The 27738-nt window shown below is 37.0% G+C and overlaps 1 protein-coding gene across 2 annotated transcripts; it reads right to left on the minus strand.

Annotated features, from left to right (window-relative positions):
• Nucleotides 1-527: 527 nt before the first annotated feature.
• LOC149268637 (D-beta-hydroxybutyrate dehydrogenase, mitochondrial) lies at nucleotides 528-26824 on the minus strand. Of its 2 annotated transcripts, none has more exons than XM_089469618.1 (8): nucleotides 26667-26824; nucleotides 26526-26575; nucleotides 22065-22310; nucleotides 2263-2469; nucleotides 2026-2179; nucleotides 1587-1843; nucleotides 1240-1341; nucleotides 528-1105 (listed from the first exon to the last, which is right to left on the minus strand). In XM_089469618.1, the coding sequence occupies exons 2-8, from the start codon at nucleotides 26547-26549 to the stop codon at nucleotides 929-931; spliced, it is 1167 nt and encodes a 388-aa protein (XP_089325744.1). In that variant the 5' UTR covers nucleotides 26550-26575; nucleotides 26667-26824; the 3' UTR covers nucleotides 528-928. The 2 variants fall into 2 exon arrangements, with proteins under 2 accessions (XP_089325744.1, XP_089325745.1); XM_089469619.1 differs by having other exon boundaries at nucleotides 26526-26614; nucleotides 26667-26818.
• Between the last annotated feature and the right edge of the window lie 914 nt (nucleotides 26825-27738).

Below are 27738 nucleotides of genomic sequence, written 5' to 3' on the forward strand. Positions count from 1 at the left end.
AGAGAGACAGGCTGAGTTAGACAGAGAGACAGATTTACAAACACACATACAAACTGATATATAGGCAAACAAACATGCATAGTTTAATAGGATCAACTCTTTACGCTGTTGATATGCTAAATTACTTATGTATTTTATTATTTATAATTATTAGATGACATACTTAGGAGCTTCTTCTGTTCAATAGTTCTCTTAAGGACTAAACTTTTGCAGAGTCTGTATTAAAGTTGATAAGTATTAATTTTATACTTATTTGAAACTGATTAGATAATTAATTTTTGGATATCAGTAAAATTGTTTAATAATTAGAATATTTTTAATAATTATTACTGAAAAATCTATACATAAAAAAAGACTGCAAAAAATGAATCCACTTTTATCTCAATTTTGCTTCTATTTACATTGAAATAATATTATATCCTTTACAAAAACTATTTAATATTCCCATGGCTTACCTGCTAAGCCTTGTAATTTATTGCATTTATATAAAGGTAAAGCTTCTAAAAACTAAACAAGGTAAACAAGAATTGCTTTTTAATGTTATCATTTGGTTTTATTTATTGTTATATGTATGTATATGATTTACAATTCACGCTACGAACTATAAGGAAACAGAACAAAAATAGAAATTTCGAGTGACGCTGATTTTCAGAGAGAGAGAGAGTGAGAGGGAAGAATTGATAGACTGAGATAGATGATAAAGTAGATATAACTAGTTATATGAAGAGAAACGCTAAATGCTCAGTGAGTAGGGACAACGCGTTGCCTCATCCTAAATGCGCTTTAGACCATAGCGGAGCAGTAGATAAATAATAACAATTTCGTGGGAAGGAAACAATATGCAGAGGCGTCGTCAAGTGGGGTTGGGTCATAAGAGAAGACAGGGGGGTGAATCGGAAACGGAAATGGGCAACAAAACAAAATATTTTTAATAGACAAATTTCTTTTGCTCGCCATAGATGGACTCGTACAGTGAGGGCGGCAAGTGTTCGGCCAAGAATATTTGCAGCTTCTCCTTGGCAGTGACGGGCGTGTAGCGGGCCATGGGGAAGGTCCTAGTCACGGCATCGATGAGCACGCGCAGCGTGGGCTGAATGTCAGCGGCCTGAGGATAAAGCGCTCGTTAGCGTGAAACATCATCAACATATCTATATATATATATGCTATGTATATACTATATATACTATGTATATATGTATAGCAGTATAGCTAAATCTCTGGCTGAGATTGTGCGCTTACCTGGCGCGAGTATTTCTCCACGGATGTCATGGCCGCCTCGTAGTAGTCCTCGCCGTAGGTTTTCTTTTGCTCCGAGGATAACTGGTTCCACATTTGCTTGGCCTGCGAAGCAAACGAGAGTTTTAATGAGCCCCTCACTCATGTCGGCCATCTGCAACTATTTTAATGTGCACCATCCAAGCCGCCCTTACACCACCCCAGCCGTCCCAGCTGGCGCATTATCGTAAAAACTGAAACAAGCCAAGGCGAGCCGCTGCTCTACCCTCTAGTTCGTCCACCCCATTAAGCACGGAATGGGCAGCAGCTCGACTGGCTTGTGGCACTGCAAGGAAACTCTGGCAACTTACCTGTTCGCGCAGCTCCGTATCGTTGAGCCAGCCATTGCCAGGTGCAAACTCGCCCGCCGCCACCACAGACACATCCACGCCACGTGTGCGCATCTCCTGGCGCAGACAGGCAGCGAAGGAGTCGACGGCCGCCTGGGTGGCGCACTGGATGCCACGCACCGGCGAGGGCACACGGTTCAGGCCAGAGGTAAGGAACACTACACGTCCATGGGCACGGCGCACCAGCGGCAAAAAGATTTGAGTCAGACGAGCGGCGCCTATGAAGGGAAATTCGAATTAGTTACAGTGAACAGTGGGAAGCATTGAAATTGAAAAGAGATCCTAATACAAATTCCAGCTCCAATATTAATATGAGAAAGGGAAATACGTATTTCCCTTTCTTCAACAAAAAAAAAAAAGCACAACTTTATGACCAGCGCACAGTGGCGCCATCTCTTACCGAGTAGATTGAGATCCAAGCTTTTGCGCAGCACGGTAAACGGAATCCACTCCAGCTCACCAAGCGCAATCCAAGTGGCGCCGTGGACTACGGCCCACAGGCCCTCGGCGCCATGTGGCAAATGCTGCGAGACATAACGGGCCGCTTCCAAAAGCTGCAAAGCACACGCGTACAGGAAATGGTTTGAGTCTCGGCTAAAAGCTTCAATGAGCAGTTTTTGTTTGTTTTTAGACTTACGCTCTTCTCGGAGGTAACGTCGACATTCAACAGCTTCATGCGTCCCGATGTCTCCTCCTTCAGGATTTTGGCCTCGTCGGAGTCTTCGATGGACGCCGCAAAGCCCGCATAGACCGTAAAGCCCAGATCGTCCAATTTCTTAGCCAGATACCAGGCCAAAGGCGCGTCACAGCCGGTGATTAGCACACCTTTGCCCGATGCCGAAACCTAAAACGGTTCAATGCACAGACGCAATTTGTGGGTTTATTCAACTTTGGACTATTTATATGAAATTTAATGGGCGTCAACTAATTAATGCTGACAGCATATACTCGTATGAATAACTCTAGACCGGACTGGTTTCAAACTGTCCAATTGTTGGCTTAGTTGGTTTCACAGTGTCTGCGTTTAAAGCGGTAAATTACCAGGTGATTTTTGGTTGATTGAATTACCAACTTTAGTCTCACGTCAGTTATTTGACATTATAAAGGAATATATTATAATTAAATACTGACAGCAGTTAATTGAAATAAATACTTAAGCTCATTGCAAGTATATAATATTATGCATTTGGTAAAAAATAGAATTTCCATTTAATTTAATTAGTAATTTTGAAAGGTGTTTATGTTTTTATATAATAGGTGCAACTAATAAAAATAGATAATTTTGAATTAATTTAATTTATTATTCTTCGTTAATAAATAGCCAAAGGTGATATTTATTTCTCCAATATATTTTTAAAAAGGTGAAAATTGGAATTTAATTTAATATATTTATTTTACAAGTCAATAGGCAAATTATAGCAAATTATGGTACCATATATTTTTCAATATTATTTTTTACAAGTCAATAGACAAATTATTATTTATTATAATTATTATTTTATTATAGATGTGCTGCATTAATTTAATTAAGTCTCAAGAAAATAATTGACAGATTTTAATTTTATTTAAGATGTTTCTTAAAGTAATTTAAAATAAGATTAATCAATATTTATTATATATGTATACAACAAAGTTAATAAAAATATTGAACTATTATTTCATTAACACTTCTTTTGCTTTGTTTACTAATTTTTTTATTTGATTTATTTAGTTTCTATTTATTAAGACTCAGAAAAATAATTGCCAGCCTTAGGTTTCACTCTTATATTTTTCAATCAGTCAATTTTTTACTGTATTTATCAATTATTTTTCATTAATTTTACAGCGAGCAATATTAATATTAAAATTTAATTTTTAATTGAAAAATAAATTTAAATTCATGCTTTCGCTTTCTAATGCATTTATTTAATTTTATAGATATATCTCTATTTCGAAATTTTGTTGACAAAGTTATCTTTGATGAAGCTAATCGTTCAGTCATTTAGTATTTTCCATCTTGAGATTGTATCAATTGTCTTAATTAGAGCATTTTCCAGCAAAATGTTTTTTTTTTTTTTCTATTTTTTCTTGATCTTGTGTGTCGAAGCAATAATAGTTTCGCTTTCTAAGGGCAATATTTTCTTAGTTGGCTCCATTTTAAGCTCTGACCGACTGACTGCGTGGCAAACACACGCGCACACACACTCAGATAGGGACTATACACAAAGCACACACACACAGCGGTACACCACGTCAGCCACAAGGCGCGTGTGTCTAATACGGAAGTGTCAAGGCACACGTTTTGCTCCTCTTTTCATCCACTGTCTGTGTGTGTCTCTCTCTCTCTGTGTGTGTGAGTGTGTTTGTGGGTGCCTGTGTGGGTGTATCGGATGCTTGGCACAAAGGACAATCGCAGTTTGTCCAAGTCAAGTCAGAAGGAAAGACAGCTGAACAGTTAGACAAACAGGCAAAGGCAAAGACAGAGGCTGGGGCGGGGGCGGGAGCTGGGAGCTGGGAGCTGGGACTGGGGCCAGGTCGGCAGGCAACTTGTCTTTAGTTGTGGTGCCATAATTCATCATGCCATTAGCCAATATATATATATTTATACATCTATAGCAATATAGTTTATCAATGTATTGGTAACGGCTCAAGTGTGCGTCTCTAGTGCGTCAATTGTGAGCTCAATTCGAAGAGGGGCAGGGGGGGCCCTCGGGGGCAGCTAGCTCATTGTTCGAGCTATTAAACGGTTATAAAGTGCTCGTAAAATTGTTAAAAAACAGGGAAGGAAAAGGAGATGGAGAGAGGAGGCGACGAGGCGAAGCCAGAGAGCAGAGTGCCGTTGTCTGTGCATTATTATTGGCTGTCTTGTTGACACCCATTAAGACTGGCCAGCCAGCATTTTATTGGTGGCTATAAGTGTTTGGGCTTATCAAATCTGTTGGCATTTGGGCATTAATAAAAATAGAAATAACTAAGCTCGGACAGGAGTCACAAATGTCTCCATCCCCTCCCCCGCTCTGTAAGTGTCAGCTGTTTTGTAAGTTTCAGTCGAAGGCAGCGACAAGTTTTTCAGCTGCTGATGTGTTTGTGGTTGTTGTTGCTTTTTATGCGACTCTACTTTATTTGTTGCCCATAAACTTTTGGTCAACTTTTGCTTCTGCTGCTGATGCTGTAGTTGCTACGTGCTGTTGCAAGGATGCCAGGCTGCTAGAAGGCCAGTGTGGCGGAATCCCGTAACATTCACTGGCATTATTTCTAGTTTTTTCTCGCTCCATTCCTACTCATTTACGAAAGTGTATTGGGCATATTGGTTGTTAAACAATGTATGGTGGGTGGCTGTTCGTTTGTTTAGGGGCGTGGTAAACCGGATAATGCATATTACGGTATCTCAAAGACCATTGCAGTTGCAGTGCTAGAAAGATGGCGGAGATATCTACACAAATTAGAAGAAGGCAAAAAGAATATAAAATTTGTTCATCTGCTTATGGAGAGAAACTCAAAATTAATCGACTCCATTCCCATTGACATCCCCCAGTATACCAGCCAAGGCATTCAGTAGGTGGTTATGCCCGACTGCAAAGTTCATTCCAGTTCTTTTTTTTTTTTTCTCGCTGCTGTTGTTGCTCACTGCAAAACCAATTTATTGCGGTTTTGCTGAAATTACTTTAAAGTTTGCTCACAAGTAAATGGCGAACGGCAACAAAAAGCGCTGCTGACTTCATGGCGAATTGCTCAATTAAAGTCAAGCAAAAAGCGCTTGCAACAAAATATTTAGAGTCAATTAAACGCCGAGCGCTCAGAGAAATAGCAGAGAAAAATTCGATTTCGCATTTGGCGCATCCAATTTCACTGGCTAAGAGGGTTCGAGGCTTTATTTTTGGAATCCTTTCAAGCGGCTCCATGTAGCATACATATGCAATGCTCCCCAAATCGCTCACGTTTCGCATTCAAGTGCAACTTGATTTTATTTTATCCAGAGCAAGGCCAACGGAATCGAAGAAGCTGAACTTCTGACTGCCCTTCCCATTCAATATATGTTTTCAATAAAGCGAATTCATGAAGTTGATTAAACAGATTTAAAATGCATTGAAATTTACAGCAATTTGTTCATAAATATATAGAAGTTATTTTTTTCACTTTTGAATGGGATTGAGAGCGATAGAAACAGAGCTGAAATGTTTTAATTCTAATTATTTTTTTTAATTTTACTTTTCTTTACGCTTTAATTTCTTTATTTATTTAAAAGTACAAGCTTTAATATTAATTTATTGAACTCATTTTTTTTTAATGCATACTTTTTTAAATAAACTTACAATAGAAAAAATAATAATAATAATAATAAATAGAAGTAAAGAGTAAAAATTTCAAGATTTTGAGTGAATAATAATGAATAAGAAAATAATAAACATCCTTGTTTTTTTTTGTAATTTCAATTAATTCTTATACGATTTCCATTATATTTTTTTTTTTAAGAATTATTTGAAATTACAAAATAAAAACAAGGAATTTTATTATTTTCTTTAAATTCATTCAAATTCTTGAGAATTTTATTTAGTTTAAATTTCAGAATTCATTAAAATTGAAATTATTTACACAAAAAAAAAAACTTAGAGCTTTAATTTTAATTAATATTTTTTCGTTTCCCGAAATATATATTTGAAAAGAAAAAAATGGTTTTCATATTATCTTAATAAATGAAACAGTTAAAAAAAAAAAAAAAAAAAAAAAAAAAAATTCCTAATAAAAAGAAAGACATCTTTAAAAGCATAATCTAGTCCTTGCTTAAAGAGCAGCTTATCAACTCCCATATTGCGTGCTTTTCAGCTAGTGCCAGGAAGTGTCGCCGAGCGCCATTTGCACCACTTGCACCGCCTTAATAGCTTTTTGCACCAAAATGAAAATGAAAATGTGCGAAACAGACAAGAGAAAGGAGAAAATAAAAAGCGGCGTATGCAAAATAACAAAGGCAAACCAACACAGGGCAAGAAAAAAAGTTTGTGTTGCCAAAGTGCAGTCGAGCTGCGTGCAGGGCATGAAGAGGCCGCGACACGAGCGGTGCCATCGAGTGGGGATGACAGCCAGCGAGCCACCCAAAATCCAGCCGACACAGCACAGCGCAGCGTGCGCCTTGAAGGTGGCAGCCATGTCTCGTGTCTGTAAACACGGCAGGCTGCGGTTGCACGTTGCTCGCGTTGGCTTTTTATAAACGTTCCCAAAATAGACGGCGCGTTGCACCGCGTGCACCGAAATAGCTGCTAAAAGCCAACAGCCGGCAGCCGGCAGCCGACAGTCGACAGACGACAGCCAACAGCCAACAGCCGACAGCGAGCAGCTAGGAATCGCAGTCGCAGCAGTTGCCTGGTGGGGATGGCGCATGTCAATCAACTCGAGCATTTAACAGAGTTGTTGTTGCAGCCGGAGCGGAACTGCTGTTTAGCGGAAATGCGCCGGCCATGCGCCTTGATGGGGCATCAATTGCGTTTTAGTTAAATGCATCCTCGATTGCATTTTAATTGCGAGGAGCACGAGATTTACGACCTGTGCAGAGCAGCAGGTGCTATCTGCGACCAGAGAAACCAGAAAGCGCACTTTTAGCCAAAATTGATAAATGGCCAAATTGCACGCGATTTGCCGCGAACAGTTATCCAATTGCTGCTGCAGGCCTTGGCTGGCCCGGAGGTTCATTAATTTTCAAACACGCTGAGAGTTAGAGAGAGAGAGAGAGAGCAGAAGGACGTGGCGTATACGTAATATTCATGTGGCATGCATATATAATGCATTATGTTGCCCTAATGTGCGAACTGCAACAAGTTGGCGGCATTTAATGAAATCAAATTGCGCCTCAAAGCTTGGCCAAGGCGCATGTATGTGTGTGTGTGTGTGTGCCGATGTTGGCCGGATAATCTGACGCGTTTGGCTAAGCGACCGAGTCAGGTTGGCCAGCGCGTGGGCGTTGCGAGGGAATTCAGCGCGGGCGTGTTAAAAGTTATGCGTGCAAAATGTAAACAACAACAAGTCGAAGCAGCAGTAGAAGGAGCAGGGGGTGGGGGAGCAGGAGTACAAGCAGCACCAGGTCACACATGGCTGTGGCTTCATTTGCGAGCAACAAATTTATGACCATCAAGGGCTTAGAGAGCGCAGTCCATAGACCCGGACACTTTGGCCAGCCAGCTGTGCGTGGCCAGGCCAGGTGTATATGCATAAAAAAACAAGGGCTTATCCATAGAGCGATGCCGGAACATGCATATGAAATAAATTATTGGGAAAAAAGGGTAAGCAAGCCTAAGGAAATATGAAAATTAAATGAAATACGTGAAGCACATTTCGAGGAAATCTCACTTCATAAAATTTTAAACAAATTGAACATAACTTGAAGTTATTGAGAATTGACGGACCTTCAACTATTTCATCTAATAAATATTTGAGTTATGTATTTAAGAACCATTTATGACTATTTATTCTAGTAAATATTTAATAAATATTTAACATGAATATGTTTTTATTTTTATTTATTTTTATTAAAATTATAGATACAAATTTGTCTGTTTCTTCAAATAAATTTAGAAATATTTGTAAATATTTGAGCGAAAGAAATGGCTCAAATAAAACTAAAAACAAATTTTACTTAGCTTTAAGTTATTGAGAATTGATAGATGTTCGTATATTCCTTTTTTAAAATATGTATTAAAAAAAAAAAAAACACTACAGATTTATATTACTATTATTTCTTTTTATAAATATTTAATGAATATTTAAGAGCTTGAAGCGACATTTTTCTTTTGAATTTTACACAGCCGGAAGTATTTGGAAAGGTTTTTTATTGACTTGGGATAATTTGTATTTATAAATCTTCAATAAGTATTTGATAGCTTAAGACGGCATTTTTCTGCTTCAACAAAAATCTGAATTATTATAAAATAATTGAATATTTTCCAATTTATTTCCTTTTTCTTTTTCTTAGCAAATTTTTCTTCTTTTGTCCACAAGGAAATCAGTTGAAGTTGCTTAGCCAGCGGTTCTAGCGTTTATTAATTTTCACATTTTACCTTTTCTATTAATAACGATGAAAATGAACGATTCTGGGAAAAACTGCTTGAAAGCGATTGGGAAGTTCCGAGAAAATTAAAATATAGAGAGCTCACCTGTAAGGCAGATGCGGATAAGCAAACTGAAAATGTTGGTTAATTCTCGAGCCCTGGCCGGGTCAAATTGAAATATATATAATTTTCTCAACTCTTGCCTGCATCGACATTTGGCTTTAAGTAAAAGCAAAAAAAAATAAAAAAAATTGTTAGCGACGCGCTGAGTGCTTGGCTGATAAAGAGTAAACGAAAAATAAAGATGTTTCTGCCGGTCGCTCAACGTCGCTCTGGCGCATTGTTTTTATCTATTTGCTTTTTTTTTTATTATTATACTTTTGTTGTTGTTGCTTTTTATGCTCGCTGCCGCCCACTGGCACTCTACTGGCGGCAAAAACAGGAAAGGCAAGCTGAAAATACGCGCTTGACCGCCCGGGAGCCCCCTATAAATCTACATAAGTGAAATGCGTGGCGCCCGGTCGCAGCTCGCAGCTCGCAGTTCGCAGGGTTTAAGTGAAAAATGGCGTACAAACCGCATACAAATTGTCCGTACGCTGTACCGTTATGAGCCAGGCGACGAAATGCGACAAAGCAAATACTGAAACAAAGCGCTCAAAAGGCAACCGCGAAACGAAAAAAAAAAAAAAAAACAAAAAAAAAAACACAAGAACGAAAAAAGCGAATAAAAACAAAAATTTAAGGGCAACACGCACAAGCACACGCACACGCATGCACGCATATTAAATCAGTTGCTAAAAATAGCTGGGAGAACAGCCAGCACAGAGAGCCCATTCCAGGAAAACAAACCAACCACAAAAGCAAACCAAAAACCAAAATGACAACAAAACCCAGGCGAATCCTTTGCATGGCATGTGAAAGTGCAAGGCGCATGCCGCAAAAAGAAGCCTCTAAATAATAGGAAATGAACAATAGGAAACGGTAAAAGTCATTGAACGTGCTAATTAATAAATTAATTAACTGAAAAGCCAAAAACCATTTCTGTGTTGTGTCATTACACACGCCCACACACGGACACACACGAACACACACGAACACACACGAACACGCTCACACAAACACTCGCCTTAGATTTGCGTATGGTTTCGTGTTTGATATCGTGACACGAAAAATTACAAAGAGTTATCTACATATAATTGTTATTATTATTTTTATTATCTATATTATCTACATAATGTCTTGTCCTTATTTAATATCATTCGCATTGCGCTTGTTGAGCTGAATATAATGCAATCAGGCAATTATATTTGATTCCAATTGCTTGTACGTCTTTTACGCTTTAATGCTCGTGAATAGTTCTCAGAACTATTATTCTAGGAAAATAATATGCAGACAGCTGTCAGAGCAAGAGCTACGACAACTGCCTGAAGTTGGGTTTACTGCGAATGCTCTGCAATGGCTCAAACGGTGTAGCCAAGCAAGAGTAAAATTAATTTAAATAACAATATTATAAAAGTTATTAAAGCGCTTGAAATGTTTAATGTGTTTTGCCATTTACTAAGAACCTGCTATTAAAGTGGAAATATTGAGTATATTCCATAGAAATTCTGGATAACTTATATAAATACAAGCGGATTCAATGGCCTTCAGAATGCAGGCAAATTGTTGCTTAGCTCCTAGGGTTAAGCTGGAATCCACTCAGACGGAGATTTGGATAAAGTATAGCAAATAAGGATTGCTTTGCAAACATACTTGTACAGTGTCCAGCTAAGTCGATTCGCCGTCAACATATTAAAAATAATATTCTACTTTTCTTAAATAATAAGAATAAATGAATTGAAATACTTAATACTTAAGTAGTATTAAGTGTATAATATATAAAGCAATTCCAAATGTTAATACTAAATTCTTTTAATTAACACTCTAACTTAAAAGTACGAAAAAAGTAAAATAATATTGTATATTATAATTTATTTTTATTATTATTAAAAAATATATATGTAAAAAAATAAAAAATATTTTACTATATATTAATATATTATATGATTAATTTTTTATTATATTATTATATTGAGCCGGTGGTTAACAGGCTAAATGGCTTTGCTCTAACAAATTTTGTATTGAAAATATGATGAGCACTATTTCATCTTAAACTTTAATCTTTTTGATGGCCAATTTTTCCCGTTCATATATTTTTTAGGAGCTCCAGCACACATCATAAAATTTAATTTATCCTAGTATTTTATACTACTCAGTAAATTGTATATTCTAAAAATGTAAAAATCTTAGGACACATACAAATGTATTTTATAATTTAATTTGAGTAAAAAAAATAAAAAATAAAAATAATAAAAATATATTTTATATATTTTTTTATATTTAAATTTATAAGCATTGTTTGACAATAAAATATTTAATTTTACTGTCGAAGAGAATATTCCTTTGAAATTCCTTCGCCATATGTATGCCACTTTCTGTGTGTCAAACATCTGTCAGATATTTTCGCAGCCTTCTTCAGCTAGTATATAAATGTCTTTCAAGAAAAAGTGAGCCACTTATAAAATCCTATTCTTATGCTCAGCAATATAAAATATAGTATGTGCCTGCTTTGAGCTGAGCGCACATCTCTAGTGGAAAGCCGCGGGCCAACTTTACGCCATTCACATTTACAGGCGTTGGCAGCATTAAAGGCTTTTCGCATTGCGCATACGACGCGTTGTGCGCCTAGTTTAAGCCTGAGCTAATTTGCAGCTTGTTTGCCCACAACCACCACGAATGCGGCTCGACTCGACTCGACTCGACTCGCTTGGCTCGAATTGGCTTGACTTGGCTCTTGTGGCAGACAACACGCGAAGCTTTGACTTTCTGCGGCAGCCAGTCAGTCACTCATTACATGCCACAAGCTCACACATATTTCAGCAACGGATTAATATACTATAAGCATTTCCTTTTTATTTGGCATGTCTCTCTATCTACCCCTCCCTTTCCCACTCTATCTGCTGTTATCAATGTGTACGTGTGTGCGTGTTGGCTTATGAAAATTTATCTATATTTAAATTGTGATTATATTTGGTTGAGCTTTTGTTTAGTTTTCATCGTTGCCTGGCTACAAATGGCGCCCGAGGCAATTGCGTTAATTAATATATAGAACAATATCTAGGTAGAGCCTGTGCAGCGCCTTACGATCAACTTGAGTGTGAGCCAAAAACTAAGTGCCCATGACTATATACAATAATTATATATGAATTAAGTGTAAAGTAGTTGGGCGCTGGATATGAAAATGAATATGCGAGCATAATGGCCTGGCTCTAATCGAATTATTATATTATGGCCCATATTAAAGTCAAGCCGGTATGCATTTCACAGCAAATATTTCACATGGGAAGTTATATTAAATTTTTACTGAAATCTGCTGGTATTTCTATATTAAAATTTTAAATATATTATTTTTGTTTCTGAAATAATATCTGAAAACAATTTTACAAACTCATAGAGATAATCAACTACAATTTAACAAATTTGTTGAGTTAATTTCATTTTACTCATTTCAGATCGTCGATTGACATTTACCGAATTTTTTGATTAGATTTTATTTGATTCCCTAAGGTGATTACTTTTTATTAAATTTACAAATTTATTAAATTTTAACTGATTAGTTAAAATATAATAAATTTGTAAATTTAATAAAATTTTAATACCCAAATAAAATGAAATTCGTAGTTTAAATAAAATTGAATCCTGTTGCATAATATATTAAGATCTTTAGATTAAAAATAAATTTAATGTAGATAAATATAAAAATTATAAAATATATACAAAAACTAAATTTATAAAATAAATTTAATTTTTTATCATTTACTTTATCAACTGAAATTTCACTCAAGTTTCTTTTCTTTGTTTTCCTTTCCTTCCCACCACTTTTTAAACATTTGATTTCACTTTTCTCCAGGATTATTTTAACTTCGTTAAGTCAACAGAAACTTGAAATATCAACTTGAACTATCAAAATAATTGCACGTATTCATCGTGCATAGAGCTAACCCAGTTATGTGCTCAGCCCTGTCGTTAATTCTGTGCCGAAAATGAAGCTTGTTAAGTGCGTAGTGGGGCAGTGTAGCTAGTCACTGGTATGTGCAACCACAGCGGCACCACATCAAGCGATGCGCCCTGGCTGTGAGCAAATGCCAATTTCGTAGCCCAGTGTTAACCACTGTGGTTATGGTTGCCGTTTTTGGCTTCACAGTTCACAGTTCACAGTTTGGGGTCTTGGGGGCGGCAGCCTCCCTTCCGGCCTTTGCAGCCAGGGAGGCTGGCAGTAGGAGGGTAGGTGCAGGAGCAGCAGCTGCAGAATGCAAATGTCAAATGCGATAGCTGCTTTTGAGTGGATATTGGCTGTTGGCTGGCAGCTCAGCTGCTGTTGCCAATCATTCGCTTGTTTTGCCATTTGTGGCACATGACCTTTGGCTTATGCGTGCCGTTGCGGCTGTGCTATGTGCGATTGGTTTTTAATTCAACTAAAATGCGCAGCGAATAGTAAACGAAATAGAAGAAAATAAAACACAGTCAGCAGTTAGCCGTCAGCAGTCAGCAGTGAACAGTAAACAGTCAACAGCAGAGAAGGCAACAGCAAACAGTCAACAGTCATCAGCCAAGAGCCAAGAGCGAGCAGTCAGCTAGTCGGAGCTAAGAGTAGCTTGGCCAAGTTGTCAATGCGTTTTAATGGCGTGCAATTCTTAGAAACGCAATCGCGCATGGGCCACATGAGCCGTGTCCTTCATTTGAGCCATTGTCAGGCCGGGCACGCCAATGCCATTGCTTCAACTTGTTCTCTAGAGGATGAGTATGCGTATATATGTATAGCTGTGTGCGCGTGTGTGTATGTGTGTGTGAAGCAACAGGCCACGCGCGACACCATAAAAACGTAACGGAACAGTGCTTGGGCGACAGTAACGTCGCAACTGGGCAAAAACAGAAGCAGCCCAGCGCAAGGCAACTTCGCACATAATGACATTTTATGATGTAAAGACATATAGATGTGTGTGCATGTATGCGTGCCTGTGTGTGTGTGTGTACATTTCTGCGAATAAGAACATGAACTAGCCGCGTTTTATGTAGCCTTCAATTTGTGGCGCGCTGCGCCATTGTTGCATGCACCCAGGAGAGAGCGTAACAGCACCAGGAGCAGGAGCAGGAGCAGCAGGAGCAGTAGCAGTAGCAGCAGCGCCGCGAACTTTGTGGAGAGCACTAGAAACGCTAGCTGGACACAGTGCACATAATTGACAATGGAGCCTGCAATTTGCTGGCTGCAAGTCTCGCTTTGTGCTGCCCGGAAGACATACACAAATCTGTGTAAAATTTGTCAACACTTTAGTTTTTATGCAGCTCTAAAGGCGACAAAGTACGCAGCCCTTCAGGAAGCCAGCAACTGCTGTTGCTGCTGCCCCTAAACGCAGTTCAGCAAGAGCTGCAATTACTTGAACAGATAAGCAAGTTGCAGCTGAAGTTGTTGCTACAATGTAATTGGGGGAAATGTTAAACTGTTGGAAAATTTGTTTAGCAATGGGCGAAGGGAAAGGTTAAAAATTCACACAATGAATAAATGAACTATCAGGAAATTGATTTATAGTCCCTATTATTAAATCAAACTTGAAATAAATAATAAAATGAAGAAATAAATGCATATTGAATTGAAATATGTAATAAAGAAGTTGTAAATCATTAAACATTTGAAATAATAAAAAAATAATTGTAAATGAATATAAACTGTATATAATAAATTAATTGTAAAGCAATAATTATTAAAAAATATATTATAAATTAATAGCACAATTAAAAATTAATTAAAAACCATTAAATATTTTAAATATATAAGAAATTAATAATAAATGATTTTAGGCATTCTCAACTCGACACGAATTAATTTCGTAATTATCTCTACTTGGACTTTTTCACTCTTGACTCTTCACACTTCAGTGAAATTATATATAATACCCTTAAAATATATATATTTTTCCTCAATTCTTTAATAATGAAATCTAATACAATATATACAGCAATCAAATTTAAATTAAATTACAAGTCCATTAAATATTAAATAACACAAACTCAAATAGTAAAATTCACAGTTTTATGACATTTTTCATATTTAGCAATGTGAAATGCTTTGATAAATATTATGAAATTTAGGTTTTGTTATTTTTGGTATTTAAAATTTTGTTAATACAGAATAAAGGCAAAGTATATACAATATTTTAATGCCTTTATTATTCATTCATATATTCATTTCATTTTCATTTCAGGCAGAGCGCATCCTCATTTAAAATGTTATAGTGCTGGGGTTATTGTTTATAAACTCATAACTCTGCATAATAACAATATTTATTATTGCTCAAGCAATATACAAACAAGAAAGAGTGCTCTAGGCGAGACTGCTCGACTAGGAGATACCCTGAACGCTGCTCAGAGCTAATATCATTCTACGCTTCTTTTATACAAATAAAGAGCTGCTATTACAAGCACGTTTACTGTTATTGTATTCATAGATAACAACGTTTTCACACCACGCACACATAAACAAGCTTCACTATGAGAATTTAGATGTTGAATATATTTTCTCCTAGAGGAAGGTTTTTTTTTTATTGTTTTATTTTATAAATTTTCAGCGCGTAATAATAAAATGTGAAATACATTTTGAAAGAAACTCAATATTACAAATTTTTATATATAATATATGCATATAATACATTATATAATAATAAAAATATAATCATCCAGAATGACTTCAGTCCGTTACATACATTTTCACATGCCTATTATACCCGAAATTCCTTATTCAAGTTCAGGGTATAATAGAGGAAGCTCATAAGACGCTTAACCGCGCACAAGTTTCTATATAGATGTATATATTATACTTTCAAGTATTAATGCCAAGCTTATTAACTTACACAGCGCGCACCTGGCGCAGGTTTTCCCTTTTTGGGCTATACTGCAGCAATGCATCAATTTGAAAGTTTGGTGCGCATAAAATGCAAGCTAGAACCGGGCGGAGGTTTCCCGTTAGCGAGTCGAGTGGCTGCCATTGCAGCAGCTGAGCGGAATATGTGTGTGCGTGCGTGTGTGTGTGTGTGTAACTAACCCAACAAGTGGAGGATAAACTCTGTTGCTCTGCTGCTCAGGTGTGCTCGGGAAGTTTGTCTATGCCAGTTGAGCAAACTTGCTAAAACGGGGACTGTGCGGAAAGTTCAAAGGGCAAAAGGGACTGAGCTGGGCTGGGCTGGGCTGAGCTGAGCGGAGTGGAGCTGCGCTGGGCTGGAATAAAATGTGGCAAAGAGAATTCCAGATGCCGCAGCCAATTACATTTTAATACGTCAGTTAAGTACGCTCTAAAATATGCAAACAATGGAGTTGGAGGGGAGGAAGCGGTGGGTGGGCAGCACAGGAAACGGGCTTAACTGAGCGAGCGTGTTAAGCAACTGCTCATTAGCGGCGCTTACATGAGGCTATTAATTCAATTATTTACACTGTGACAGCGCTGGCAGTTGACACACATGCACACACACACACACGCACACGAGGCGTATAAGTTATGTCTAATTCCGAGAACTCCGCGGCAATGCGACACACGTCTACGCCGCCGGCCTTTTCTGACGGGACGTAGCTTAATTATGCGTAATACGCTAAGTGTAATTGGCGTCGCTGCAGCTGCAATGTGACACGCCGGCAGGACAATTGTCCACAGGAAACACACGCACACGCACAGATAGAGAGAGAGAGAGAGGGAGCGCGATGGCATGCATATCGAATGATAATGCTCAACGGGCATTCCGGATTGCATTGCATTGTGCTGCTGCATCTATGAGCATTTCATTAGCTGTGCATTTACATCTCATTGCGCATGAATTGTGCAGTTGCCGCAGCAGCAGCAGCAGCAGCAGCAGCAGGAGATGGAAGTGGAGTGGGAGCAGCAGCAGGAGGTGGAGTTGTAGCGGGAGCAGCAACCGCGCCGTCAGCACATTTCCACGTGTGATCGGGCAAGTGTGCGCGCGTGTGTGGGCGTGCGTATAATTTAATTTGACAATCGTGATATAAAAACGAAATGCACAAAGTGCTGCTGTGCAAAGCAATCAAACGTGACAGTCGAACAGTTCAACGACGCCGAAAAGTACAGACTCGTAGCAAGCAGAGCCTAAAACAAAGAGAGCTGGCCAGCATAAGCATAGCAGACGAGAGAATACCCTTCATTCAATATATCATTATTATTATTATATAGATTTGTTTGTCGTATGTGACATTCCACTATGAAATTAAACGCCTTTTCTTGGCTCTTCTATATGATTACGTCTTAAGACCCGCATTAAGCTCTCATTATATTTAGTACTTCTATTAAACATATATCAAGACGACTGTAAATACACGAATAAAAATGTGTAATAATAATGAAGTGGATTTAATAGGTTCTTCCTCTTCATATTTTTATGAGGTGAATCGCATAAAAGAGGCAAACACAAATAACGGAACGTGCGGGAGTCGCGTTGGCCCAAACTCAAAATCGTTAAGGGTTAAATAGTTGTTTTTGTTGCCTAGTTAAACTAATCAAAGGCAACGACATTCGGTTTTGCGGTCTATTGAAAGAGACACAGAGAGCGAGCTAGATAGAGAGAGAGAGAGAGACAGAGAAAGAGAGAGAGTCAGCATGTGAGTGTAGAGTTAGAGCAGCAGCGAAAAAGCTGATTTTCACTTTTACATTCAGGGCCCCATTGCAGGGCGTTGACGCCCGTTTTGACGCCCGACGCTCAGCTGTAAACTGATTATTTGGCTGTCTCAAAATAGACACAGAACTGCTTAAATTTTGAGCTACAGTGGGTTGAAAGCTGAAACACCCACATGGTATATATAGCACAATGATCTAAAGAAGTTCTTAGCTTTTTCTTGTGAATAAGAACTTTATTATATTTTATATACTGTCTGATTATTTTTATAATATATAAAAAAGAATTATTTATCTGGAATCAATAAATATATAATTATATGAATTATTATATGAGTTTTTTATTTTATTTTATATATATATATATATATATATATATATATATTTTTTTTTTATATGAGAGCTGGAAGATATCATCAGTATATTATTCACAAACATATAGTGAGATCAGTACTCATTTTTATTATAAATGAAAAAATAAAATAATTTACTTGGAATAATCAGATGATGGTTATGAATTATAATAATAATAATAATAAACAAGAATTATATAGAAGCAACAAATAGCGGAATACATAAATAAATAAGAGCAAGAAGATATCATCAAAGACAGTTAACCTATTATAATGCCACTCTAAAATATCTGTTTTATTTTGGAGTGTCATTATATTTCACTTTTATCATGAATAATAGAAATAATAATTTATCTGGAATAATCAATAATTATATAAAATTAAAAGCAGAAATATCATCAGCAACTGTCAACCTATCATTCAACTGTCAATGGCATTCGCTAAGGACCTGTTCCGCTTCAGACTCCTCAGACGACTCTCGGTTTCGAGTTGGATTCCACAGTGCCAGGGTGGTTCGAGTGGACTGTTTCGACAAGGGCGAAGCTGCGGCAAAGCGAGCAGCTATCTATCTGGCTGAAAGTCTGTCAGTCCATCAGTCCATCAGTTCATCAGTCTGTCAGCCAGCAGGCTCTTCTATTTGACTGTGCGTGTGCATTTGTATGTATAGCAATTCGTTTGAAATTATTATACGAAATGGCAAAGGTCGCATGCGTGGCGATCCTTGACGCATTTGATTAGCCTTTGCCAGTGGCAGCCTCTGCGTCGATTTACGACTTCGAAATGCTGCCAACGCCAACCTCAGCGTCCGCCTCAGCGTCCACACGTCCACCTCTACCTCCACCTCCGAGCACAATTGTGTTAGCGTTTTGCTATTTGTTTAAGCATATTTGTTTTTATTTTTATTGAGCTTTAAGCGCCAACTGGCAGCGTCATCGTCATTGCTAACGTCCTTGGGCTGAGGTCATACGCTGCGTATAAGTAACGTCAACAGCGACTAATGGACAGTGTCAGGGACGGAAGTTTCCATGGCTGTTGCTGCAGAGCTGCAGCTGCTATTACTTTGCGGCTGCTCCTGCTGCCACTGCTCCTGCTCCTGCTGCTCCTGCTGCTCATGCTGGACACTATCCAGAGTTGCAGATGTAGGCAGCTGTTAATTATCCAGAGTTGGCTGGCCAGGCTGCTTATTACGTTAATGTCTGGTTGCATTTCGCGTGCATGGCATTGCCTACTGGCAGCCGGCAATTGCCAGGACAATGCGAGCGCATGCCAGAACACGTCCGGCTGTCTTATCAATGCAAAATGTTGCCTACGTGCCCCGGCACGACCATAAAATGTGCCACAGCACTGGCAGCAGCAACACCAGCAGCAGCAACAGCAGCAATTGTACTCGTAATTGCCAACCAGTTGGCCAGCTAGCAAATGGCCAACGTCAGCAGCATTGTCCTGCCTTATCCTGCTGGCAGTCAAGCTAATTAAAGTGCACGCAAATTTGAATTATCTGACGCCTTCTGAGGCCATTTTCGGTGCCATCGATATATCAGGCCAAATGGCCAGCAAATGAAGAATTATCTTTGGCATTATCAGCGGCGATTTGTAATGAAACGACGACGACCACGATGAAACACACCCAATCGCACACATTTATTGGCATGTTTGAAGTAAAACAAATTGCGCATACGCAATGTGGCAATTTATGCGGTTAGCATGCAAGCTCATTCAGCCTGGCCAGACTCGAGCTGAGAAATCACAGCTGCTATCATACGCAATGCGAGTGGAGGAACGAAATGAAATGAAATGAAATGAGCGAGAACTAACTTAAATATATGTGGCGTGTGTGGCGACTAATGAACTGTGCCACACACCACACAGACCAAAAAGCTTGGTATGCAGTCTGCGTACACTTGCCACCATTAGGAAATTAATATCTGAATAAATAATTAAAGGTCAATGCTTGCGATGAGCGTGTATCAATGCAGAGAGAGATAAAGACTGAAACATGGGATATATTTTAAATATTATTTTGAAGCCGTAAACCAAAGCTAATTAAACTCTTCTGATTAGCTAATATCTCTTAATTTTTTGTAATATTAATATTTAGCACACAAAATGTAAACAGGCTAGGCTGTCTGATTAGCTGTCTCACAAACATCTCTGCTCTATCAGCAGCCAATTTGGCCCTTGACTACTCGCTCGGCTTGGTCGTGCTGCTCTTAGCTTCCATTAAGTGAAAGCAAGTAAAGTTCTATACCTTTTGAGAATTGAACCCTTCTACCTTCTGCAAAGCGACTCAATGCGACTGGGAATAGTTAACACTTTTTGTATGTTGCCCCATGGAATACTAGTGGAAAAAGTGAGAGCGCTGTTCTCTAACAACTAAACTGTGGTCAATTATTCTAGTATATGTGCAACGGTGTGCTTTTAGTTACATATCTATACCATTTTTATTTTTTTGAATATTTGAAAAATATAAAAAACATTCATAAAAAAAAACTAAATTTTTTTTATCATTGTAATGCCAGAATTTTTTCGAATTATATTTTAAATACAGGAAGAATGTAAATTTATTTTTATTTAATTTTATTTATTTAAATATTTACTTTATTTTATATTCTTTGAAATAAATAGCAAATGTAAATATGAATAATACTAAGGTTTTAGTTTCAGTTCAAATATATTAAATATTACATTTTTATAAACATCATTTCGTTAAAACTTTCCTCTCAAAAACTGCATTTGGGGCATATATCTAAGGAAAAAAAATTTAATCTACATTAATAATGTGAAGTGTCCTCTAAAATCAACCGTATAAAATGTTATTTTATATGCATTTTTTGGAATTTTACATACATATTTTTTTCTTTATTTATTTATATGTTATATATATATATATATATATATTTATTATTAATTTTCTTTAAATTTATTTTATATTATATACATTTGCATAAATTGATATTATTTATTTAAAATATGAAAATACCTATATTATTTATCTATGTTAATATTTTTTATTTAGTTTATATTTGTTTACACTTCCTTTATTTATTAAATAAAAAACTAATATTCGAATACAATATAATATTTGATTATTCACGATTTACAGTAAAAGCGTTCTGATAGAAATACCTGCTAGATGTTAACCTATAAATGCTTGCTAATTAATAAATTTATACTAACTTTCACAGTGAGACAAAGGCAGATATATAAATAGAAAATTGAACTTGGAAATTAAAAATTAATTTGCCATAATGGACATTCAAATGAATAATTAAAAAGAAAACCGTTTGTGGCTTAAGGGCATAGGGAAGGCAATTGACTCGAATGGCCAAACGCCCCGATTTACATAAAGTTAGCTACTATCTATGCCTATCTCAAGTGTACAATTTCTTGAATGTTCTTTATTTAAAGCGACTTCATGCATATGCTTAAGGGTTTTATGCGATGAAACACTGCTTGAAGCACTCATTTTTTTCCATCTTATCTGTTGTTACTTATGAGTGTTATATTTCTTGCTTGCGCGCTTTCTGTTTTCTGCTTTCTGTTTTCTGCTGTCTGTTGTCTGCTTTTGGTCTTCAGTTTTCAACACTTTTCTCTGGCGCTAGTTCCAAATGCACTTCGAGTATTTTCTTTATCTTTTTCTGTGCTTCCTTCGAGTCTCGAATTTGTATTCATTACCCGAGCAGTCTGTGGCATGGTCTGTGTTTCGCACAGCCTTCTGCTCTACTCTGCTCTGCTCTGCTCTGCTCTTGTCTTTATCTGCTGCTTATTTATTTGTTTTTATTTTCATTTCGCAGTCAGCTCTAAAATATCAAATAGGACCAAGAGCAGGGCAATGGCAAAGGAAAATCCAGAGCCAAATGCCTTTGGTGGTTAAGAGAAAACCCCGAAGCTGTCGCTCACACATTTGCCGTCCGTCCGGGCTGTAGTTATGTCCCTTTGTGTCGAGTTCTTGGCTTTGGCTATTTTTAGTGCCAGTGATTTGTTTTGCCTACTATTTCTGCCCGGCCTATCCTTTCGGCCATGCCTTTTGTTATTTTTGCGGTTTGGCACTTGCTACATGCAAATTTTTTGTTTAGGCTCACACACAAACCGAAGCCTTAACCATACATGACCCAAAGTTATGTCCCACCCGAAACTGAAACCGAACGCTCCGCCAGTCCGTCCAGCTGTCTGAGTTGGCATTCGGCCTGCTCCCCACCCGACCATGTCTACCAAGATGTGGTTTTGCCCTGTCGACCGTTGGCGTTAAAAGGATTAAAATGTCTGCTACGGACTTGTGGCATTCCGCAGAGCCTCCTCGTTTGTGGCATTCAAGTGTGCGTTGACCAATTGGACGCAAATCTGCAATCTGTGCCTCACTTACCTTCACAAAGTGATAGAACAGCACCGCTCCCACGGTGGAGAGGGCAAACCAGACGAATACCGCAAATGTTGAGATATTTGAAATGTTCAGCGCATGCAGCAGATGCGAACTGACAATGGCAGCCGCGTGGCAGAACAGGAACGGCATAAAGAGTCGCTCGAAGATGTCCCATGGAATCTCGGCCGATTTCTGGGGCAGCGCCGAGATCGAGCCACGGCGCAATGAGGCGCGACGTGAGGCACGACGCTGCAATAAAAATAAATACAATAAAATATTAATACGTTGCACGTGATATACATAAAAAGAACCAGAATTATTATTAGCTTTTTATATATATATTGAGCATTACTAGATTATATAAGTAGATATGTATATATATACACACGATGAAATTATAAATATAAAGTAGCAGACAGCATAAATTAAAGAATTATATATTGATTGGAATTTGGCATTTGATTTACTTTTTTTTTTTTTTTATGTGATAAAATAAAATTTGAAAAATATATATTTTGCTCTTGGAGTATGAAATAGCAATAGAATTCATTTCGAAAATTCGTATTTAATTGAATTTGTTTTCATTAAATTTTTAATAAATAAATTACAATTTTTGTTTTTTTTTAATGCTTTAACATATAAGATTATTTTTGTGTGTGTGTGTGTGTGTTTTTTTTTTTAAGACAAACAAAGTAAAAAAGTATACTTTTTTATTTTTCATTGCAAATTTAATCTACATATTTTTTAATAATTATATTGTTATATATAATAAAATTCCCAAACGTGAAAAGTTTTTGCTTTCATTTCAACGACTTTGCCTTTTTGGACATGTCTGAATTTATTAATTATAATTATATCGTTAAAGGTCTGTAGCCCCCTGGCAACAATCCATAATATGTTTTTTTACACATCAACATATTTCATATGAGTAATATCTACATATATCCATATATATATCTATATATTCAGTATTTCTCAAATATTTTAAAAGTATAAAACATATATTTATATATATTCAAAATGACTATAAAGTACTATAACAAATAACAGTTCTATTTGTTTTGACAGTCGGACAGTCGGACAAATATTTAAGAGGATTTCTGTTTTACAAACCATGTGATGGGGCAAATTGTGTGTTGTTTAATCAATTGCAAATATTTGTGTGCAAATTATAAAAGCAATTGATTTTGTTCTTTTGTTTGTGTGTATTTGGCGTTCTATAAACAATGCGCTTTTATTTAAATTATACAATTTGTTTGCCCCGCTGGCGCGTCATCAATCGCGGCATTCTTTGCGGTCTACAAATGCGCGCGCGCTGAAAATGCTCAATTGTTTACACAGGGATTAGTGTCACACACACACACACACACATACATGCATACACACACAACTGCTGTTAAATGTTTATTTATTTGTTGGTTTTCAAAACGATTCTCGTAAATTACATTCTACAACATAATTGCTCACGTTTGCAGTTTTAACTTTTAACCTTTGCATTTGAGGTATTCAGGAAATTATTGCTGTTTAAATTTAGTTAAAATAATGTAATTTATGATTATGCTTAATTGATGAATTTTCATTTACTTTTAAGGGAATCATTTGTGGACTTTTCTAATGAGTTCTGTCAGTACAGAACTTGTTGAGATTATTTTATTACCTTTTAATTTTTTCTTTTGCAATCAGTCTTAACCAATCAAGGAGCACCTGTGACTGTTCTTATTGTTATGCATTGATATTTCTGCAGTATTTAGATGTTGAATTCATAGCTGTTCCTCACAGCTGCAAGGCATAAGTCTGAGCTGTCTTAAGCACGGCCTTGTATAAATATTATAGACTCAGAGCTACATTTACATTCATGCAAGTCTAATCAAAAATTGTATGAAGTTCATTGAACATCAAGTCTACTCATCGAGATAATTCTGCATGCAACATTTAAGATATATCTTATATGCAGAGGTAAATTTGCATGCCACAGATAAATGATCTGCGAAGTGGAATATTTTTTAATTGTTTGTTGTTCTTGTTCTTGTTATTCTTTCTGTTTCACTGTCATCAACACACGCATAAATAAATAAATAGCAGTTTTTCTGCATTTTATTTTATATATGAATGCTTGGATTTATTCAAGAATTCGCTGTGGTTTATTAGACAATTAAATTCTATAAATACTATTGCTAATCTGCGAGATATTTTGTTTGCAGACAATAAATAAGATGCAAATTAGTCTTTGCTTTTATTGAAATGAAAATGCGTATTATATTTAAAGAATTTACACATTTATAACACATTTAATACAGTTAATCAAATGAAAACAAATTGCAAATTAATTTGGCTTGCCCATGAAAATATTTGTATTTCAATTAATTAGCGCTAAGGTACTGAAAAGTATATAAATATATAAATATGCATATATGGCCATTTCATTTGAGCTCTGCACAGTTGCTATAATTTGCAGTTTAGAAATTCGTGGAATATTGATGGCAACCAATAAAATGCACTTAATTACAAGAACAATATGTGAATAATGAAATTGAAATGAATGGAAGATGCAGGGCAAACGTTTAATTGCATAGGTAAAACCGAACCGAACCGCAATAACCTAACTGCACGTCCGGCTGGCATCTATCATGACCACACCCACACATTGACATTGACATATAGCAATTACACTTGACATATGGGTGTGTGTGTGAGTGGGGCATACGGTCGTAAGGGCGACCCAGACCTGGCTAAAAGCCGTCCACGCCCATAAATCAACGACTGTGTGAAATAATCAAATGATGGCATCTGCATAAATACGGCCAATTGATTTATTTGCACGAAAATAAACCAATTCTTTGGCTGCCTTTTGGCCAAATTGTAAAATGGTTTGGCTATTTTTACACTAGCTCGAAATAAATTGAAAGGAAATCAACTATTTGTGTTTCTTTTTTTTTCTCTCTCTCTTTTTGCTGTTTCTGTTGTTGTTATTATTTTTGAGTTTGGGCCAAACGCGTCGAGTACATCGTCATCGTCATCGTTTCACTGTTTTGACCTTGTCACCAATCTTAACTTTTCTTTCATTTTCTTGGCTTCTCTTTCGCTTTTCTGTGTAATTGCTGCGAGTTGATCCATTAATCTAAATTGTTAACGAGCTCCACAGCTATCCAGCTGCTTTGTCGTCTACTGCTTCCTCTTCTACACTTTCGCAACGTGTGGCAACGCTGTGGCAATATTTTTTTATTATTTTCTCAAATCTTTGCGTATATTTCAAAACTTTTGCTTGGCTTCAAGCAAATATTTGAATTTATTATGCTTGATATGTCTGCTCAGCTGCCAGCAAAATTTTTAGTTCTGTTCCATTTCTATATATATGATTTTCGTTTTTCTTTTGCTTTTTCGCTTTTTCTGTTTTGGAGGGGGATTTTATAAAAAAAAAAAACATTGTGAATGTTGTGCACGTAAATCAGTTTGGTTTGTCGCCGAACCGGGCCGGACAGGCTAATATTAATAGTCCAAAGATATGGAAATATTTTTAGCATCTCAGTGTGGGTTTCGCATCGAAGTACTTCCAATCGAAAATTCTGGCAAAAATATTTCGGCAAACAAATTCTTTTTCAAAATTGAGAAATTTGGCAAAATGTCCATTAGGAAACGTTTTACGACCGAACAAATTACTCAGCAATTATATATCTGAATGAATTTACTTGAATAAAACTCATAGCATAAAAATCAATGCTTATGAATGCAGGCAATATGCCTTTAAACGAGCGGAAATGAATTTACTTTTGATCTCTAAAGAAAAACTGCGAATATTTTTGAGAAAATCTGCAGAAATTTATATAACTTGAAGTAATTATCGTTTGTGTTCTATATTGTTGATTATAAAAATTAAAAAAAAAAAAAAAAAAAAAATACTAATGACACATGAAACAGCTTTTTTTACGAATCTGATTTACATAAAAGTCATTTGAAAATCTACAAGTAAAATCTATTTTAAGTACTGGAAGTAAAAAAGAACTGCTGTTGATACCATTAGCCGAAGAAAATCATAAGTGATTAAAGGTGAAAGCTAAAGTCTTAGCCAAAAACCGAACATATACATGTATGCATTCTATATGCATGTGTGTGTGTGTGTATATAGGGATGCATTTTTATGGCGCTCGCGATGCTTGGCAGCTGTTGACCCAGTTGGAACTTGGCCATTTAGTGAATTTCTGTAATTAATTTTATGGAGAGCGTCGAGCGTCCCCTCAAAGACTGCTGGAGGTTTGTTAACAAACTGGAACGGCAAATGTTTGGCTGTCCGCAAGGGGGCGTGGCAGGCAAATGCTTGACGTATTTCTGTCCATTGTCATTTCGAGGTTAAGCTAACTGGGCCAAGTGTGACGAGGTACCCAGCTACGATTGCCTGATTTGGCTGGCAATCAATTTGGCTTGCGGCTAATGTAAACATGACTAGAAATATGCTTTATTATAGCTTACCATATTGTTATCGAAGACCTGCATGGCGGCTGCTGGTGCTGCTGCAGCGGCTGTTTGGGAACGATAGATGGAGTAGAGACGATGAGATACTTGAGTCCGGCTAATACAATTGAATGGTATTTAATTGGCCAATTCACTCACTTTCACGGCGTGGCTTATTATATAAATTCAGTTAGCTGCAAGGAGCTAATTGCAAATGCAAATGAGATTTTTCAAAAATATTTCTCAAAATCGTTTTTTGCGTTCGGCTCGTGGCTGGGCGCACTGAAACACGGCGTAGCACTAAGCGAGCCGCTGGCTGCGGCTGTCCGTTCGCTGCCTGCAGCTGGCCGTGCGCTGCCGGCGTCGCAGTCGGCGTCGCTGTCGGCATCTGTTGTATTTCAAAATGCTGCAATGTACGAAAAACGCGGCGAGATTTGTCGTTTTGATTTTTTAAAAATATATCTCAAATATCTATATGGGTGTGCGTGTGTGGTGTGTGCGTGTGCGTGTGTGGAGAAGTGCGCATGTAGCCACAGTTAGAGATACAGCCACAGATACATCAGCCGTAGCTACAGTTAGAGATACATTTGTATATTTAGATATTTGTATGTTGAGTTTATTTATTTAAATTTGTGCGCCCCACAACTGCGGCTGACGCAGACGTCACGAATGTGCCGCATTTAAATATGATTATTATTAATATAAATAAATATATATATATTGGATATTTGTGTTCCACAATTTTCATGCTGGATAGATATATTGATCTAGCTCCATTTTAAAGTTAATACAACTAGATATATATATTCATATACATACATATATACAGGAGACTGCCATCACATTTGAATACTACTTTAAAAACTCGTGCGCATTAAATAAAAATATACTGGCATTCATATTTATGAGCCTGTGAGAGGGCGCATCGCTATTGACCCCACGCTGTGGCTCTAGGGTTCACTGGAGAACTGGAATTGTTGTTTTTTTTTTCAGTCTGTTTTTGGTTCTGTTTCGTGTGCCGTAACTTTTGTTGTTTACATTTTGTTATTGTTCATTTGCAAATTGCATTTTCGCTTTTTATTGAAATGCTGCATATATCAAATGCAGTCAGAGGCGTTTGTGGGCGTGCAAAATAACATGCAACATGATAAACTAAAGTGCAGAAGCAATGCGAATGAAAACACAACCGGCTGCAATTGTCATACTTTTATATAAACTCTTTTATGTAAAC

This window comes from Drosophila arizonae, chromosome 5 (assembly GCF_054131065.1).
Source record: "Drosophila arizonae isolate 15081-1271.41 chromosome 5, UAZ_ARI_1.0, whole genome shotgun sequence".
NCBI classification, from domain to species: Eukaryota; Metazoa; Arthropoda; class Insecta; order Diptera; family Drosophilidae; genus Drosophila; species Drosophila arizonae.

Bases quoted from the DNA above. Each gene is read 5' to 3' on its own strand.
- LOC149268637 (XM_089469618.1), bottom strand. From the start codon at position 26,549: ATGCAGGTCTTCGATAACAATATG. The intron at 22,311-26,525 runs GTAAGCTATAAT...TTTTTATTGCAG, and splicing joins AGGTCTTCGATAACAATATG to CGTCGTGCCTCACGTCGCGC. The intron at 2,180-2,262 runs GTAAGTCTAAAA...TGTGCTTTGCAG, and splicing joins ACGTTACCTCCGAGAAGAGC to CTTTTGGAAGCGGCCCGTTA.